Raw genomic sequence first — 20,069 nt, forward strand, 5'->3', positions numbered from 1 at the left:
TAGTGAGCTACTCGAATTCATGATAAAAATGAGGCTTGATTGGCTCAGGTGTGCGGCTGGGAGAGAAGGGGTTACTTACACATAAGGCTGCAGTCCTCTATGCGCTCCAAACGTCTTGTACGCGTCCATTTTAAAACTGCATATATTTGCATAACAATTTGAATAATTTCAGAACAATTTGCATCTCATTGATCATCCCTACTAGCTAGCCAATCATTCCCCACATTAGGAAGTCCAAGAAGAACTGGAGAGAGGGTGGGAGCGGGTGATGTTTGGTGGCGTCAAATGATAGCTGTGTGCTAGAGAAGTAGGTCCCGCTCTACAGCAGTTCCATGCTTACTGCACAGATCCCTGGCTCATCAAAGTAAAAATATCTTTATAAATAAAAGAAACACAATTTTTTTCCCCCCATCTATCTCCTGTCTTTTTCATGACTGCAGATTCACCACCAGGCTGCTCCCCACTAGTCTTCCACCGCACCTTTGCCAGCACAACTTCTCGCCGTAGCTCTGCCGAGCATCCTTGGCAATGTCACAACTTGCTACTACAGCACTAACATCACACACCAAGACTTTTAAATCTGCCACGGAAAGAGAAAGTAAGACGACTTGCAAAAGAAAATGTATACATACCAGTTACTTCCTCCAGCCCCATGCAGGCTGAGCAGTCCCTCGGCATCCTTCTCCGCTGTTAAGCAAGTCAGAGCGCACGAGAGGCCCGGCCACACACCTGCCCTATCGCAGCCCTGGCGCCAGGAACATTCTGTGGAGTACGACTGACTCACTTACTGGGACCCATATAGGAAATGGAGGCAGCGGAGGAGGACACAGAGGGACTGATCAGCCCGCATGGGGCTGGAGGAAGCCCCAGGTATGTATACATCTTCTTTTGCAGGTCATCTCAGGTACACTTGAAGCTCCCCATTGGTCCACAGTATAAAACAATTAGAATAGTTCCTAAAGGAGGAGGTCTACTGGTTAGTTTAGTTGACAAACGCTGAATACCAGCGGCAGATTTAAAGATGCTTTGCTGAGGCTTCCTGTATAGGAGAGCTGCAGAGTCCCATCAAGGTGTGATGGGTTGTCGGGACGGACAGCGATAGTGCCAAGGGTGCTCGGCAGAGTTGCAGTATGGAGGGGACCAACAGGGCTGGGGACGCTCTGGAAGGAGCAACGGGCAGCAGCAGTAAGTTTGATGGGAAGCAGCGACAAGGAGTAAACTCTTCAATCAAGTTTAAATGAAACATTTAAAAAACAAAAGACTACAGATCTTTTATTAATAAAGTTTATTTTCTTAAAGGGAACCTGAGGTGAGAGGGATATAGAGGCAGACATTTATTTTGTTGTAAACACCACCAGTTGCCTGGCAGCCCTGTTGATTTTCTGGCATAAGCAGTGTCAGTCAAAACCCTGGAACAAGCATATGGCTAATCCAGTAAAAGCAGATTACCTGATCTGCTGCATATTTCTTCAGGGTCTATGGCTAAAAGTATTAGACACAGGCTCAGGACTGCCACGCATCTGGTATTGTTTAACCTGCTGGGCGGTCTGGACGAGCTCAGCTCGTCCAGTACCGCCGTATCCTGCCGCTCAGGCCCTGCTGGGCCGATTTGGCTCAAATAAAAAGCAGCACACGCAGCCGGCACTTTGCCAGCCGCGTGTGCTGCCTGATCGCCGCCGCTCTGCGGCGATCCGCCGCGAGCAGCGGCGAAAGAGGGTCCCCCCAGCCGCCTGAGCCCAGCGTAGCCGGAACAAAAAGTTCCGGCCAGCGCTAAGGGCTGGATCGGAGGCGGCTGACGTCAGGACGTCGGCTGACGTCGATGACGTCACTCCGCTCGTCGCTATGGCGACGATGTAAGCAAAACAAGGAAGGCCGCTCATTGCGGCCTTCCTTGTTTATTCTGGGCGCCGGAGGCGATCGGAAGAACGCCTCCGGAGCGCCCTCTAGTGGGCTTTCATGCAGCCAACTTTCAGTTGGCTGCATGAAATAGTTTTTTTTTTATTAAAAAAAAAACCTCCCGCAGCCTGCCTGGCGATCTTAATAGAACGCCAGGCAGGTTAACCACTTCCCTACCACATGTTTTTACCACTTCAAGACCACAGCAATTTTCACATAATGCACCTCCCATTCATTCGCCAATAACTTTATGACTACTTAACACACTGAAACGATCTATATATTATTTTTTGCGGGACAAACTAGGCTTTCTTTGGGCAATACTTTTTGCTAATAATTATTTTATTATATATGCATTTTACAGGGAAGAAGAAGAGAAAAATTGCAAAAATGTATCATTTTAGTTTTCAGCCATTGTAGTTTTAAAAAAAAAAAGTGCTATTGTAGGTAAAACAGTCACATTTTTTTTGCCCATTTGTCCCGTTTATTACAACACCTAAATTGCATCCCTAGTACAATATATAGCGATAATATTTTATTTGGAAACAAAGGTATATTTTTTCAGTTTAGTGTTTTTTTATACTATAAACATAATTATAGGCTTTTATTTACAAAAGCAACATTAATATATCGACATAACATACATATTTAAAAAGTCCCTAAGGTAACTATTTATGTAGGTTTTTTTTTAGGCTTTGCATGGAACTACGCTGTTGGTGAATCAGGCTGATGCCAGACAGACTAACCACACCAATGCATTAATACCTGACCTGCTTGTTGCTAACCTGCACAAGGCTGGACCTGCTATGCTTTTTCAGCTGCTGACACGTTGCTTTAGCTTACTAACTTTGCCTCACATGGAACTCTAGGTTCATGGCTGCCTACTAACCAGTCCATTACCTTACAGACCAACTATACCGGATGTGCTGATGTTGTGCTATTGTGGTGTCTGTAAAGCTATATATTGGATCCATCAGAGGACCAGCACTTGTTGTTTCTCTTAACAATGATTTAAGTTCTGTTTAAGGACTAATTTGAGCATCTAAGAATTATGGGCATATTACCTTGCATCCTACCAATTAGGAGGGTGGCTGTATAGAGGGACCACCATTATTTGGATCAGTTTCTATGGCATCACTTATCAGTTAGCAGGGCTAGGGTAGTTAGCTGAGTATCCGGGTGGGGAGGTTGTTGGGGGTGCGGGGCGGGCACATTTTTAAATGTTACTGTCTTTTTAAATGCTATCTATATATTTGGATTAATAAAGTTTTTTGATATAGTACTCATTTTTTTGTGATTTGTGCTCAACCGGGTCATACTCACTTGCCCTTTCTATCTCACTTTTTTTTTATAGGTTTTTTTCATGTTGTAATTTTTTTTTTTTATTTACAAGTTTTATTTTGGTAACTATAGGTTAGGGGTGGAAGGGGTTTAACAATAGTAAATATTTAAATAAGTGTCAATGTAAGAGTGTATTATGGTATATTGGGGTGTATATGGATGTATTTTACTTTTTGGCCACAAGATGGCACTACACTTAGCTCATTGTCTGCTGTTTACAGCAGATAGGAACGAAAGGGGTTATGAATGAGAGATTCTCTCTCCCATTCATATCGGCACGGGGATCAGGGCTGAGAATGGATTATTCTCATGCCCTGAACACAGAAGAACGGCGATACGGCGCTGAAATCGCGATTGGCGGCAGCGAGTAAACTGTGCGTATATATACGCCCCTGATCTGCTAGAGATAAACACGGGCGTATATATACGTAGCAGAAATCTGGAACTGGTTAAAAGGAAATAAATATGGCAGCCTCTATATCCCGCTAACCTTTGGTTCCCTTTAACCCTGAATAGGTTAACAAATACATTTAAAATCACAGTGGCCAAATTTTGGCGCAGGGTGAAGCCAAAAGACAGCTTAGGGCCTGTACACTGCTGTGCTTTTCAAATTGCATGCGCTTTTTAATCGCAAGGTCTTTTGAAAAATAATGAAAATCGTGAAGACCTGTACACACTGGTGCGATGCGCTTTTTCTATTCTCATTAAGGCTTGCGATTTAAAAATTGCATGCGATTTTGAAAAGCGCAGCAGTGTGTACAGGCCCTTACCCTGCGCCTGCTGAAAGTCCGGGGTGGTGTTAACGCTATTCCCCCTCCGAGCTGTAGCGGCTCATTAAGTGGCCCAATTAGTCACATTACGGCCTCTGGTGGCGCCCAAATCATCAGCAAAACACTGCGCCAAAATCAGCTGTCTTTTTTTTTGCCTAATGGGTAAAGTACAGGCCTCTAGGGGCGTTTAATATTTTAGAGCAAAAATGTAATTTTCAGTTTTATACCACTTCAAGCTACATACACACTAAACTTCTCTGAGACGGCCAATAATAACTGCCTCAGGTGGGAATCAGGTCTCCCCCCATCCCGAAAAAAAAAAAGTTGTTTGCTATTGTTCAAACAACTGATATGACCGCAGCTCAAGTCAATTGAACTGTTGGATTCACTTGAGCTGCGTCTTATCAGTTGTTTGAACAATAGCAAACAAACAACTTTTTTGGTTTGTTTAAACAAAGAGTTGTTTGATAATTGTGCATTTAAAAGACTTGTTGAGCGTGTATGAGCTACAGAAGCTGTCACAGAGATAGCAGAGCAAGTGGGTGCAGCACCAGAACAGTGGCAAGAGTGCACAGATGCAGTGAATAGTTGAAAAATATGTCCTGTTAGATGCACAGCCACCAGCAGGACGTAGATTGCAACTACATCAGTCCAGAATGGGTTAATTAGTGTATCCTCCCTAGTCTTTTAAGAGTTCACATCATGTGAATATCTGGAAAGGTAGAACATAAAACATGGATCGGTCTTTTCACACAATATTCAGGGTGTATGTAGCTTAAAGCAAACCTGAGATGGGGCTAATTTAAAAATGTATTCATACCTGGGGCTTCCTCCAGCCCCCTCTGGACTGATCACTTCCTTGTCATCCTCAGTCACCACCTAGATCCTCCACAAGTTGCCCTGGAAAGTCCTACAGTCCAGGGCATATAGCGCATGCGCACACAGGCGCAGAACACTCCCGATTACAGGAGGGCAACTGGGAAGCATTTGCAGCTGACCTGCACCGACTGTATGACTTACCTGGGCTAATTGCAGACAAAACAGGCAGCAACTGAAAACAGCGATCAGGCCGGAAGGGGCTGGCGGAAGTACGGTATGTATAAATTTGGCCCAATCTCAGATACTGCTGCATACTAGGGATGTAGTCGCTGGCGAACCCCTCACCCTGTACTACTTCCGGGTCACTATGACCGTAGTAATAGTACTGCTGCGCTGGTCATGAGTGACATCACGCTCATGCGCAGAGAGTGCCCGGCAACAGGCACGCAATCAGACGCACACCACCAGTGCAACCGTACTACTACGGGTCATAGCGACCCGGTAGTACAGGCACATAGAGATTGGCTGGCAAACTGCTCGCATCTCTACTGCATACGCACATAAGATTAAAATCTTACAAAACTAAGTTAACAATTGACTGGACAATTCTTGTTTAACAAGATGCAAAAAAGACAAGGAGCACTAATTGTTTCTTACACTTTTAGCAGTCCAGCCTTTCAGATTCATATATGCACAAGAAAATGTATAAGCCATCGTTAAGGGACCCATACACTGGTCAATTTCAGCTATTGATTCTACAGAATCAATCATAATTCTATAGAAGTGGCCGATTTTGATCGCTTTGATCTGACAGGATGGAAAATCTAGGTAGATTTGCAGCTGGCAGCATTTCGATGGCCCATAGAGTTGCATTGGATTAATGATGCAGTAGTGCATTTAGATCAATTTTCAATAGATTTAATTCTGAAATCTATTGGAAATCTGTTCTTAAGGTGCCCATACACTTATAGATTTGCAGCAGATTCAACTATCAGATAGATTTCTGGCAGATGCCTGTCAAGTACAATCTGACAGGAATCTGATGTGTGCCACACACTAGGAACAGATTTCCAATAGATTTCAGAATTAAATCTATTAGAAAAATCGATCTAAATGCATTATTGGGCCATTAGATCCAATGCAACTTTATGGGCCATCGATCTGCTGCCAGCAGCATATTGACCTAGATTTTCCATCCTGTCAGATAGATCAAATGGGCAATCGAATTCTGATCGATCATTTCTATAGAATCAATCTATGAAATCGAACAGTGTATGGGCCCCTATAGAATCAATCTATGAAATCGCACCCTGAAAGACTCTGAAGTCTCCTGAAAATCAGGTTATTTTAAAAACCTCATTAACATTGCCGCAGGAAACCCCCTCAATCACCCCAAACTCACGGGGGTACACGGCAGGCAAAATCCATGACTTTCTTGGTCGTGGATTTTGCTGCCGCCTCTATGCACGTCAATCAGCGCGCATCTCCGCCGCTCCTCTCAGTGAGGAAGTCTTAGAGGGGCAGCGATCCAGGCTGATTGACGCACAGAGGCAGAGTTGTGCTGCCTCTATGCGGAAGGAGCCCACAATGTACCCCGTGAGTTTGGAGTGATTGAGGGGGGGGTTTTCAGCCACGGTTCTGTGGCATTTTAAGAGGGAGAAGAATGGTAATGAGGTTTTTAAAATGAAAACCTCATTTTCAGGAGACTTCAGGAGTCTCCAAGTGTGTGGCACACAAAGATTCCTGTCAGATTAGACCCGACAGGCATCTGACAGAAATCTGATGGTTGAATCTGCTGCAAATCTCAGTGTATGGCCACCTTTAAATTGAATATTTGTTCAAGTTTGCATGCGTGGCAAACTGAGTATGTAAAGGTGGCCATACACTTATAGATTTGCAGCAGATTCAACCAACAGATAGATTTGTCAGATGCCTGTCAAGTCGAATCTGCCAGGAATCTACCTGATGTGTGCCACACACTAGGAACAGATTTCATTCATCGGAAACCTATTGAAAAGTCGATCTAAATGCATTATTGGACCATTAGATCCAATGCAACTCTATGGCCATCGAACTGCTGCCAGCAGCAGATCGCCCTAGATCTTCCATTCAGTCAGATAGATCGAAATCAGCCATAAATTGATCAGCTAGTCAATTGAAGCCTGATAGCAACCAGTGTATGGGACCATTAAAGGACATCACATTAAAGGAATACTATCGAAACTCTTATGCTAGGTACACACCATACAATTTTCTGTTAGCTTTTTTTCCATGTTGTAGGTAAATCTAACAGAAAATTGTATGGTGTGTACCTAGCATAACACATTTCTGTCAGTAGCATAAATCTTAAGTTCGATAGTATTCCTTTAATGATCAACACACATGCACAGCTTCTATAAATAGTTGGGTTCTTTATAGGATTGCCATCCTTGTATAATGTTTATACACAACGAGTTTTAACATGGTGTGTGCTTTACTTCCAAGTAAATTCTTTGTTTTGAAGCAGATCTATGCAGTGCTAAAGAGACATCTGTGTGTGCAGCCAGCTTCATACTCTTGTGCAGGTGCAGCCAGGACTTGCAGCACGGCCACATTCACACGCCAAGCGGCCGGGTCCTGGCCAGCAGCAGAAGGAGAGGAAAATCAGCACACCTGTCTGCTCCCAACACTAATACGATGAAGCTAATGAGATAATTATGCGGCAGTTACAACGCGGGTAAAATACATGCACACAGACGGAAGCTCCAGGCTGCGGGAGAGCAAGCTATACAATAGGCAGTCAGCCCATCAGCAGAGAAGCCCTACAGAGAGAGGTGAGCCCCGGAAAGGCTGTGAAGAGTCCCCGGAGGGTGTGTCGGAGCCGGGCTGCACTTCCCTCACCCCACAGCTCAGGGGCGGGAAGGCAGAGCGGAGCAGCTCAGCTCACTTTACTCTCACCTGCCACCGACCGCGGCCTCCCCCACCCCGCTGCGGCCCCCAAGGCTGACAGAGACGAACTCTTCGCGACTGCCCGGGGTATTGGCAGATCGCGGCCTCATAGACGGAAGCCGCAAGCATTGCAGGGAGAGGCCGGGGGAGCGGACAGCAGGCCAGATGGGCGTCGGAGGACCCTCAGCTGACGTTTTTTAGCTCTCGCCTTCCTTTGCTCTACTGCCCGCTGAAAGTCAGCCAGAAAAACAACGGCCACGTAGAGCCACCGCGCACCTAGGTAGGGTTAGGTAATGATAGTCCTCCTTTTCCCACTGCTTCAATTCCCGCCTATCCCCTTTGCTTTATACAGGCAGTGACGTCACCGCTCTCGCCTCATTGGAAGCTTGGCGGCATGAGGCGGGAAAAGAGAGCGCTGCAGCCAGAGGCTGGCGAGTCCGGCAGGGGGCGCTGTAACCTTGGCTGGGGCACATATACGGGTTGCACCGGTCTGTGTGTGCGAGGAGTGCTTGCATGTGGATCTGAGCACCGGTGCTAATAGGTGGATGTGGCAAAACGATATTGAACTAAACAACGTGTGGCACTTGCGTATATTGAGCCCTGACGTCATGTGAACGTCAGGTTGCCCCGGGTAACCGCATTACTGCTGTGCCTTCATAATTCATGCAGCTCTTCCCTCTTTCTTATTTGTAGTATCCAATGCAGTCTCTAGAGGGCGGTTGCCCTAAGTAAACCATGTGTGCAAATGCTACAGCGTTATAGTATGTGGCAGTTTCCGTAGTGTAGTGGTTATCACGTTCGCCTAACACGCGAAAGGTCCCCGGTTCGAAACCGGGCGGAAACATGTTTTGTACATTTTTGTTTTTTTTTATTAATATTTACTTAGATTAAATGTTACTGCATAATTAAGTCAGTTATTTCTTGTTTGCCATGGTTTCTACATGTATTTGCTTTGTCATGACTTGCAACAGCTTTTCTTAGTGGAGGGAATTGTCAGTCCTTTGTACATGGGTCTGTTTTGTGTACAGTGTCAGAAGGCACGTTTCTATTCCCGAAGAGTAGAACAGCTGAGATGACGTCATGCCGTGCCGTACCGCGTGACGTCACCCCTACAACAATGGCTGTATAGGGAGCAGAGGTGAGCGGCGGGTGCGGGCTGGCTCCTTGTTGATGTGGATAGAGGGGACTCGGGAAGTCATGCTGCTGTGATCTGTAGCGTTATTATTCTACTTGTATTGCAGTTTCGCTGATTGTGCTCAGAACTTCCCTGCTGGCTGCTCAGTGCATTGCTGGCAGCAGCTGCGAGTCCCACATCCAGCACAACTTCCATAGCATCACTTTTCCTAGTTCCATCCCTGTGTTGGGTATGCAGGTGAACTGAGTCCTAGCATAAGGAAATTGTTGTAAAACTGCTTTACTTATGGCAGATGTACAGTTCTATCGAGCATTACAGAGGTCAAGATCTGCTGTTGTTATGTGTGTGGGATGTTGTGCAAGAGTGGGCTATGGAGAAACCTATTATACACAGTGCACCTTACATAAAGCTTGCCAGTAGCAATAGCTAACAGTGTGCATCGCTTTGCACCAATGTATATGTGGATTGGCCGTTAGGCCTTGTTCACATTGTGTTCGGCTCGCGTGTCCGTGGGCTGTTTTAGAGGCAATTGTTTTTCTGATTACCGGCGCTTGGGTGGACGATTCGCTTTTGTGCTTGGCGGTTTTCTAAGTGTTTTTTCAGAGCGGTTTTGTAATTCACTCCCTGATGCAAATCAGGAAGTGAATTCTTTGACCCGGAAAAAAATAAATACAATGTATTTATTCTTAAAAAACGCGAACGCAATCGCTACACAAAGCGATTTTGTGAGCGTTGTGTGTTTCTCCTATACTTTCCATTGAGGCGGAATCGCTTCAAAAATGGTCCACGTACCGCTTTACTGAACTGACCGCGCACGATCTTTGCACAGGGTCAGATTCTTAAAGGAAACCTGTGAGGAGAAAACAATACAGTACTTACCTAAGGTTAACTCCGCAGTGACTGTTGCGTTGCATCCTTTTCCACAGCAGGAATGCAATGGATCAGGAAAGCCGCACTGAACGTTATCTGCATGTTGCGTCATATACAGTGAAGCATACAGTCAATGAAAAGTATGCTTCACTGTAACTGTTAATGCGCATGTTCTGCATTCAGTGCTTTATGATGCCACACGCTGTTATACCGCAACACACCTGCAGCACTGTGAACTTCGTGTAGGTGGTGCGCTAACCGCACTACAAAGCGGCCATTATGCTGCACCACAATACACCACTGTGAGCGTAGCCTATTGGTGGCCACTAATGATCCAATCTTTTTTCATCCAAGCTTACCAAATCTATGTAGTATAAGGGTAAATTGAGCAGCTATAGTGGGAAATGCCTCTTTTGCCTCCAACTACAAAGGGATTACCTGTCCTAGTATCTATGGTACTTACAATACAGCTTTTTGAAAACCCAAAAGGTACCAATAAAATATAAAATGGCTGATTTGGGCTATTTTAGCTTACCATCTGCTGCAAGGAGCTTTCATTTACTGAATAAAAGATCTTTTTTGGTCCCTTGGAGTTTACTATAAAGGATTTCTACTGTATAGCCCTGTGAATGCTGTGGCCAGGGAGGGAAGCCAAAGTACACAAAAATAGCACATTCTGGCTGCTAGTTACATTAATCAGTGAGGGCCCGTTTCCACTATAGCGTTGCGGAATCGCCGGCGAATCACCGCAGGAAAATCGCATGCGGGTGCGATTCTCATGCGTTTTTTGCCGCGATTTCGCATAGGTTAGGGTGATGCGATTTTAACCATGTCACTGCCTGTGTGAATTAACATGGGTACCTATGCGAAATCGCATGCGAAATCGCGGCAAAAACCGCATGGGGAAAACGCATGCGATTTCCCTATTAAATACATTGCGTGCGATTCGCCTGCATTCCACACGCAGGCGAATTCTGAGGCCCCTACCCTGCAGATTTTTTCTGCACAGAAAACCGTGCGGGGAAACGCACAAGTGGAAACAGTCCCATCCACTTGTACTGACTGTGCGAATCCACATGCGTTGCCCGCATGCGGATTCGCGATAGTGGAAACGGGCCCTAAATGTTTGTTGACTTAAATTTTTTCACTTTTAGTTGTAGTTTTACTTTTTGGCCACAAGATGGCGGCCATGAGTTTGTTTACATGCAGTCACTCTAAGCGTAACGTACGCTTAGAAAGACGCATCCCCCATGCAACATCCAGAAAAAGCGAAGCTTCCGAGAGAAGCTGTCGCTTTTTCTGCGGGGGAGAGGAATCAGTGATCGGGCACCATAGCCCAATTCACTGATTGCCTGGCTAACGAACCGCGGGCCTGGAGCACGCGTGCACGCGCGGACGCGCACATGGCCTCCTGGGCGTAGCTAGTATGTCCAGGGGGCCGAAGTAGCTAAATTTGGAAAACCACTGCGCCTGCACGGCCGCATCCTCGCTGGTGCTGACGTCACCAGGAGTGCATTGCGCAGGCCCAGTATGGTTTGTGTCTGTGCAGTACGCTCCTGGTGACGTCAGCAAGAGCGAGGCGCAGTGGTTTTCCTACTTTAAAGTTGTAAATTCCAGAAGTGAACCGGAGGCGGGGACCGGAGCATCGGTGAGTGGCTGCGTGGGCAGAGGACGTCTGCGGGGGACCGTTAGAGGCCCCTGGTACATTCAACTCTGAGGAAATCCACCTGCTGGCCAAGCAACAGTAACCCTGTGTTATCACTCCCAATAGAAACCTGCAGAAAGTCTTCACTGTGAGTAGCAACACCTGATTACTGCTGCTTGGCCAGCAAGTGGATTTCCTCAGCTTTTCTAGCTCCCAGTCTCAGGGCTGGTGCACACCAAAACCCGCTAGCAGATCCGCAAAATGCTAGCAGATTTTTAAACGCTTTTTTTAATTTTTATGAGGCGTTTTGCGGATTGCTGCTGCGGTTTTCAGTATAGTAGATTTCATATATTGTTACAGTAAAGCTGTTACTGAACAGCTTCTGTAACAAAAACGCCTGCAAAACCGCTCTGAACAGGCGTTTTTCAGAGCGGTTTGCGTTTTTCCTATACTTAACATTGAGGCAGAAACGCATCTGAAATCCAAAAAATGCCTCACCCAGGCATTTTTCGTTTCTGCAAAACGCCTGCCGCTCTGGTGTGCACCACCCCATTGAGATACATTGACCAAGCAGATCCGCAGCCGCAAGCGGATCTGAAAACGCCCAAAAAGCCGCTCGGTGTGCACCAGCCCTCACACTGGGATCCAGGAGTCTGGCAATGGCACTGCATGGACTCCACACCTGTGAAAGGAACAGCTGAGCTTTTCAAATAAAAAAAAAATGCCCTGCTTTATTTGGTTTTATCATACTGATTGATGTCATGTAAACAAGATCTGTGACTATGTGTTGAGCTACTCTTCTCTTTGTTTCTCCTAGGCATGGCATTGCACATACTGGTAACATGACACAGTCTGAGCACTGTAAGAAGCTGCTTGATGAATTAAACACACAGAGAAAGGCTGAGTTCCTATGTGATTGCACTATATTGCTTGGGGACGTCCAGTACAAAGCTCACAGAAATGTATTGGCATCTTTTAGTGAGTATTTCAGAGCCTTGTTCCATAGGTCCTCGGACTCTACTGTCCATCTGGATAAGAAGTTAGCAACACCAGTTGGATTCCAAAAAATGCTGGACTTTTTTTATAGTGGTGATTTAAACTTTGATCGGTAAGATATGTGCTGTTATATACTGATAGTCTGTGATCTTTCCTGTGTGTCTGATGTATGAAAGCACTTAGCATAAGGAAGTGTCTGTAGGGAAAGGGCATGCTCATTCAGCTAACCTATGGATGGAGGAGACTCCCCACTGTGCCTGGGGTACAATGTAAAATGACTGAAAGCTGATTGTTTTTTGTCGGCGTGTTGAAGGACAGGTACACCATGAGTGACTTCCCTGTACAGACATCAGAATTTCAAGTTGAAATGATCACAGATGATTCTTTCAGTGAACAAATGTATAATGTCTGTATGTAGCTTCAAAGTAGATGGCCATGGCCTAAACTACATAATATAAATGAGGTAAATGACTGATATCTATCTTTCATCAGTTGTTTGCCACCTTGCCCCATGTAGTGTCATGCACCATTCTTTAATCTTCCATTCAGCTGGCCCCACTCGAAGACAAATGGAGGGCAGAGCAGCACAACTTAGGGGAGCTCATCCCTTAAAGTGAACCGTGCACCTTTTTTTCACTCAGGACATTTCTATAGCACATGAAAAATGTATGCCGACTATCTGTTTCATTATTAAAATAAACTTTAATTTTACCTTGTATTTTACATTCAAAGTTGTTAAATTGGCCTGTTTGAGCAGACCTGCCGACCGTCCCCATCCGCAGAAAGTTTCAGTAACCTCTAATTGTTTTATTGAGCTAATTACCAAGAGGTAAACCATGCCTTTCATCAGCAAAGAGGGTGAATAATTAGGAGTGTGTTTTCAAAGCATGGCTTTGAAAACACACTCCTAATTATTCACCCTCTTTGCTGATGAAAGGCATGGTTTACCTCTTGGTAATTAGCTCAATAAAACAATTAGAGGTTCCTGAACTTTCTGCAGATGGGGACGGTCGGCAGGTCTGCTCAAACAGGCCAATTTAACAACTTTGAATGTAAAATACAAGGTAAAATTAAAGTTTATTTTAATAATGAAACAGATAGTCGGCATATATTTTTCATGTGCTATAGAAATGTCCTGAGTGAAAAAAAGGTGCTCGGTTCACTTTAACAGGAGGACCAGTAGGTATTCGGACACCATACCACACACATTGGCATGTGTAGTTTCACAGATATGGGGTCAGTTTAGGTGGTTTTTAAACACTCCACATTCTTGGGTTTGCACCCCTAATGATTTCTGACAATTTTGGCATTTCAGCTGTGTCGCTACTGATAACTTTTTATTACTTAGGCCACCAAAGTAATACATCTATTGCTTTTTTCAGGACAGTCTAGGCCAGAGGTGCCCATTAGGTAGATCGTGAAGGACTTCATGGTAGATCTCGACCCCACTACATTTTCCATTCTGTATATACAAAAGTGCTCCTAAAATTGTACATAGGTAGATCATTTTGACTTGCTAATTTTTTAAATTAGCTCACAAGCCGAAAAAGTGTGGGCACCTCTGGTCTAGGCTTTCTTTGGGTAATATTTTTACAGGAATTTTACATGCATTTTATTTTCATCCTTCCTAATTTTAATTTGACAAGGGCCATAGTTGTAAAACACCTCAACATTCATCAATTGGCTCATCCTGATTAAAAAGATACCATCACTTGTTGGGCATGTAGTATACCATTATCAGCAGTCTGTAGCGACTGGATGCTATGGTACATAGTTTGCAGACCCCAATGTTGTACAGATACATTGCTAGGCAACCGCATAGCGATGCATCTATACAGCGTTGGGTCCATGAACCATCACCCTAGTGATCTTACATGCAGCAGCCATTACTCTTCAGGCCATCTATGGGCACTGCCAAGATATCAGCAAAGATTTCTAAGCTCTGTTGTCTGCTTTCCTCTGCCTGTCTTGACTAGTGGCACAGGAAATAGTAGGTGGTTGTGCCTCTACATGGCCTGTGAACAGGCAGTGGAAATTCTAATATAGAGATGTTATCAGTCTACATTAATAAAACACTCACTGCAGAAGGAAATGGGTATAAACAAATCTGGAGCTGTTGCACCCACCAAACAGAGGACTGCTGCCATGGCTGCACATAAACATAATTCAGCAAGTCTAGAAAATGACAGCTTGCAGCAGACTAAGGTAACAACAACAAACATTTGTAAAGCGTTTATCTCCCGTAGGACTTCCGTAGCGCTCATAAGCATGGCTCAGACTAGTATTTGGTTGATTAGTAAATTTTGCTACAGAGGAAGAATTCTGAAAGTTCGCAAATGCCAGGCTAAACAGATGGCTTTTTAACCCTACTGGCGGTATGCAGTTTCTAAAGCTGCGTCTGCAGGAGGGATTTTTTAAAACAAATTAGTTGTAGCCTTTGTAGCTAGCACTAGGCTAGCTACCATTGTTCCCCAAGTCCCCCCGCACCCTTCTGATTCCCCCCAATCGCTGCCGCTATACGTTACCTAGCTGCGATCCCGCGAGAGCCGCAGGCACCCCATTGTAGCTCGGGGTTACCGCCAGGAGGGTTAATCTGGATTTGAATAACTCCAGGGATAGGGGTGTCTTTACTGAGTGGGGTAGGGAATTCCAAAGGATAGTGGAAGCATGGCTGAAAGCTCTGGCTTTGGAGTAACCAAGTTTATGGATCCTGCTGATCTGAGGTTGTGAGAGGTTACATTACCAAGAAGTTTATGTATCAATAAAATGTGCAATATTCTTTTTAAACAGAAAGTATAGTTGCTTTTTAAAAGTCAATTTTATTTCGTGCAGATGTGACATAGAAGAGATATGTCTGGCAGCTGAATATCTGAGGGTGGATGAAGCTCTATCAATATGCAAACCTAAAATGGTGACAACAGTCTGTGTTCTTCAGACTCCTGTAACTAAGCACTGCCAGGATACTCATGAAGACATTGCTGTTCTTCACCCGCAGAATGCAAGCAATACAGAAACAATCCCAATTACACATTTAGATAAAAATGCTTCAAATAAGATTCCAACTAGGAGCAAGAAATGGAAGCGGACATTACAGACCTATAAAAAATGCTTTAAAAAGTCAACTGAGCAGCAGGCTCCAGCTTCATTCACTCCTCCTGCTCTGAGCACAGATACAAATAAAATGGCAGACATTTTGGCCAAACATCCCCTCCATGTTAAGGAAAATCATTTAGCATCCGCCACAGCTGCATTAAGTTGTGAAAGCTTTACAAAGCAAGATTCCATGGCACAATCCACACTGGGTAAGGGGAAATGCATGCAGTCAAAACAAAATAACAGACTGAAAGAGCACAGTATAACTAACATTACAAGTGCTTCTGGTGATGTACACAGAATAGAAGGCATGGTGAAAGAGACTGCGCAGACACTCTTCAGAAATAAACCCACATGCAACATGTGTGGTAAAATCTTCTCAGAAGCCAGCAGCCTGCGACGTCACATGCGGATTCATAAGGGCGTTAAACCCTATGTATGTCATTTATGTGGAAAAGCTTTCACTCAGTGTAACCAGCTGAAAACACACGTTCGGACCCATACAGGTAAACCACGTCTTAAAGAGCTATATGTCTCATAAGAGCTATATTTTTTTTCTTGTGGTTTTTTTGTAAGCATGCTACATAAGAGGGTGATCAACTTAATGTGAATAAACATTTTCATGTAATAGTCTTTTAAAAGCTTGATTTTCCCCTATTAGTGTAGACCTTGTATACTGGCAGATAAACTGACATTGCAGGACGTTTGATGGTTTGATCCCGCAGGGGAGAAGCGTGTATTGCTGCCGGGGCCAGGAGAGATTACAGGCACTCTTCTGACGTACTCTGATTCAAATACGCTCTGTATGGGGGAATGGGGGCAGCTTATACAAATTTCAGCATTTTTTGGGGGGGTCAAAGTGGGTAAAAAATAAAGGACCACTCTATTCAATCGCAGGGACAACCCCTGTGGCAGGGGATGAGATAGTGCTGGATGGGAGGAGGCACCCCAAATTTTCGATACACTGGTGTAATGAGTGGGGGTAAGAAAGTAGGAACAGTCTTATCTCAAAGTAGAAAAAAAATACATATGTCCAGGCACATCGCCTCTAGTTCTAGTAGTGCTGAAGGGGGTATCTGCACTACGCATGTTACAGGGCCAGAGTTAGGACACCTATGTTTACCTGGGTACTTCTGCACAGTATAGGTGACTAAGCATAAGAATGCATTCTTCTGTGAACTAAAACCCCGGCTTTTAACTTAGCTGTAGGGATAACAGTTGTGCCTGGATGAGTGAATCTGTGAATGCATTTGTTTGAACATTTGCATGCGAGAGTGCGAAGGGTTAATAGATTTTTGCTGTTTTCTAACTACATCCCCTTCAGCACCTCCCTTTCCTTAATAACTTATTTAATGTCCTAACTAGAGGCGATGTGCCTGGATATATGTATTTTTTTTCTTGTTACTAACCCCTGTGGCTAGGGTCTAATTCAGTGCACTCCCTCCTTCCCCTGTATGTGTTTGGCAGCATGCACACAGCTTATGCTGGTGTATGTGCATGGTGCACATGGACACATAACGTTAGCTCCCTTGTGCGATTGGTAAGGTGCACTGTCTGTCCCAGGAGAGGACGTCAGGATGTGTGCTCCTAATCCTGCATGTTACGGGGCCAGAGTTAGGACACCTATGTTTACCTGGGTACTTCTGCGCAGTATAGGTGACAAAGCATAAGAATGCATTCTTCTGTGAACTAAAACCCCGGCTTTTAACTTAGCTGTAGGGATAACAGTTGTGCCTGGATGAGTGAATCTGTGAATGCATTTGTTTGAACATTTGCATGCGAGAGTGCGAAGGGTTAATAGATTTTTGCTTTTATCTCAAATTAGGAGATTAAGAATTTATTAGACACTAAATAATATATAATGCTGGGTACACACTATGAGATTTTCTGGTTGATTTACTGTCAGATCGATTATTTCCAACATGTTCGATTTGCTTTTCGATCGTTTTCCGAGCATTTTCCGATCGATTTCCGTGTACTTTAATAGGAAATCGATCGGAAAATGCTCGGAAAACGATCGAAAAGCAAATCGAACATGTTGGAAATAATCGATCTGACAGTAAATCGACCAGAAAATCTCATAGTGTGTACCCAGCATAAGGTTCAGTATTCTCAGCCTCCTAATTTGAGGTAAGACTGTTCCTACTTTCTTGCCTAAGCCTGCTTTAAATTTCTCAATAACTTGATCCCTGACCTGTCTTGTGTGTTCTTTGGACTTCACTGTGTTGTTGCTCCCAATATTCTCTTAGACAACCTCTGAGGCCCTCACAGAGCAGCTGTATTTGTACTGACATTAGATTACACACAGGTGCACTCTATTTAGTCATTAGCACTCATCAGGCAATGTATATAGGCAACTGACTGCACTCAGATCAAAGGGGGCCGAATAATTATGCACACACCACTTTGCAGTTATTTATTTGTAAAATATGTTTGGAATCATGTATGATTTTCGTTCCACTTCTCACGTATACACCACTTTGTGTTGGTCTTTCATGTGGAATTCCAATAAAATTGATTCATGTTTGTGGCAGTAATATGACAAAATGTGGAAAACTTCAAGGGGGCCGAATACTTTTGCAACCCATTGTACTACAGTACACTATTGGCTCTCCTGGTGCCCTTTTTTGTTTCCTTTTTTCTGATACCTGGGTTTCCAAGCCTGAAGCTCTAACATACAATCAGACATCCAAGTCGTTTAGAAAATGGTTGTGTTGAAGACATTGTTCTTATTTGTTTGTTTGTTTTTTTATTAGGAGAAAAGCCATACCAGTGCAAACTCTGTGATAAAGGGTTTGTACAGAAATGTCAGCTGATATTTCACAGACGAATGCATCATGGAGAAGAGAAACCGTATAAATGTGACTTGTGCAATCTTCAATTCGCTACTTCAAGCAATCTGAAGATTCATGTCAGGTCAGTAAAATATACCCATATAGGTACAACTATACCTTCCCTGTGAATGCAGCTTCCCAGAGGGATTAGTTCACAAAGAATGTGAATTACTTTTCTCTTTATGCACTAGCTCTGAATTGCTATAAAAACAAAGAAACACACTTTGCAATGGCTTTGTCAGCATTCCCCAGCAGTTCCCTATTCACATGGGTGAATGCAGGGGCATTCATGTGACCTACGGCTGACCGATTAATTGAGCAAGAGATGCTACTGAGCCAGGGAGATGTGGGCGGAAAGAGCACTTGCGTCTTGATGCATCTGTATCACACTTCACAAATGGTTGGTCCCCTAGCCAGCACTCAAGGCTCACAGGCAACGAGTATATGTTGGTGCCATTGTCTAAGACATCGGCTTGGTTCACACAGAAATCTGTACATTTCCATTCCACTCCAATCCTGTCCTGTCAGTTTTGCATCAGTTTTACCTGAATGGGTCAGAAATGTATACCTTTTATATGCGAACACATCCATAGAAAACTGATTAAAAAAAAAGGCTTGGTTCACACATAAAAAGGAGTACTTTCACTTTTTCAATGGTGGCATCAGTTTTGTATGTGTTTCTATGGCTGTGCTCACACATAAATCTGTACATTTCTGGTCCAGTCCTGTCAGTTTTGTATGTGTTTCTATGGCTGTATCAATGAGATGCAAGTAATTTTGGATCGACAAGAAGTGTATATGATTGGCCTAGTTGCAAGCTGCTTGCAGATTGCATGCCATTTTTCTAACTGACAGTACAAGTGCAGTTTACTGTATTTATATAGTCCAGTGATACACCTGATACTCCCCATCCCACCCACCTACCTCACAGAAATATGCCTGCCTGTCAGGAGGGCTCCACCTGTTCTACAGGTACATTTGTCAGGCGGTTACCTGGTGTGCAGTTCTGAACTTGCCTGCCTGTAGCATGAAATCTGCAGATTAAATGTAAATGATTGTGTTGGTGAGCACTGCATTAAGATATAATATCTTATTTTTAACATGACCAATTCAAATAATAGATGATGAATTTAGTTTTCTGCCTGGTTTCCTCTAATGGTAAATGTGGGACTGTGGCTGGAATTTGCTTCCTTGCATAAACTGTTGCATAGATGCCCTTTCTGAGAAGATGTGATGCTGAGCAGCTCTATGACTGTTTCTTGACAGGAAGCATAGTGGAGAAAAGCCATATGTGTGTGACCGATGTGGCCAGAAGTTTGCACAGGCCAGCACACTGACGTACCACGTGCGCCGCCACACTGGAGAAAAGCCGTATGTCTGTGACACGTGTGGGAAATCATTTGCTGTATCAAGTTCTCTAATTACACATGCAAGGAAACATTCAGGTGGGGAAATAATGCAAGGCCAGGCCTGATCATTCAGTCTTGAGAAGAAGTTGGCATGAAATACTCTAGAATACTTTTCATAAGCTTGTTGGTTGTGTAAGGTTGTGACAGCGCCGAATGTGCGTTTGGTGGCCACCTGGCAATTTTTTAATTTGTGTGTTTGTCTTGTATTTTGCATTGGTATATTGAATAAAAAAAAAACTTTTGATATTTTTATAGAAACTTTTTTTTTAGTTGACTCAACTTTCTTCATACTTCTGTCCTACATGTTTTGGTACTTTTCATAAGCATTTTTTA

At 44.0% G+C, this 20,069-nt stretch overlaps 1 protein-coding gene and 1 non-coding gene across 4 annotated transcripts in view; both read left to right on the forward strand.

The window, feature by feature from the left end:
• The first annotated feature begins 7,471 nt into the window (after positions 1–7,471).
• The window catches only part of MYNN (myoneurin), a 28,460-nt gene continuing 15,862 nt past the window's right edge, over positions 7,472–20,069 (forward strand). Inside the window, exons 1-5 of one of the 3 annotated variants that reach the window (XM_068280973.1) lie at positions 7,472–7,639; positions 12,222–12,512; positions 15,233–15,999; positions 18,250–18,409; positions 19,594–19,772. In XM_068280973.1, coding sequence (XP_068137074.1) covers positions 12,247–12,512; positions 15,233–15,999; positions 18,250–18,409; positions 19,594–19,772 — 1,372 coding nt within the window. In that variant the 5' untranslated portion in view covers positions 7,472–7,639; positions 12,222–12,246. Of the gene's footprint in view, positions 7,640–7,676; positions 8,035–8,798; positions 8,893–12,221; positions 12,513–15,232; positions 16,000–18,249; positions 18,410–19,593; positions 19,773–20,069 lie in introns of those variants that run through there. The other 2 variants (XM_068280974.1, XM_068280975.1) reach the window with 2 other exon arrangements.
• Positions 8,526–8,598, forward strand: TRNAV-AAC (transfer RNA valine (anticodon AAC)). The gene has a single exon. It is a non-coding gene; the product is annotated as a tRNA-Val (tRNA).

This window comes from Hyperolius riggenbachi, chromosome 4 (genome assembly GCF_040937935.1).
Source record: "Hyperolius riggenbachi isolate aHypRig1 chromosome 4, aHypRig1.pri, whole genome shotgun sequence".
Lineage (NCBI taxonomy): Eukaryota > Metazoa > Chordata > Amphibia > Anura > Hyperoliidae > Hyperolius > Hyperolius riggenbachi.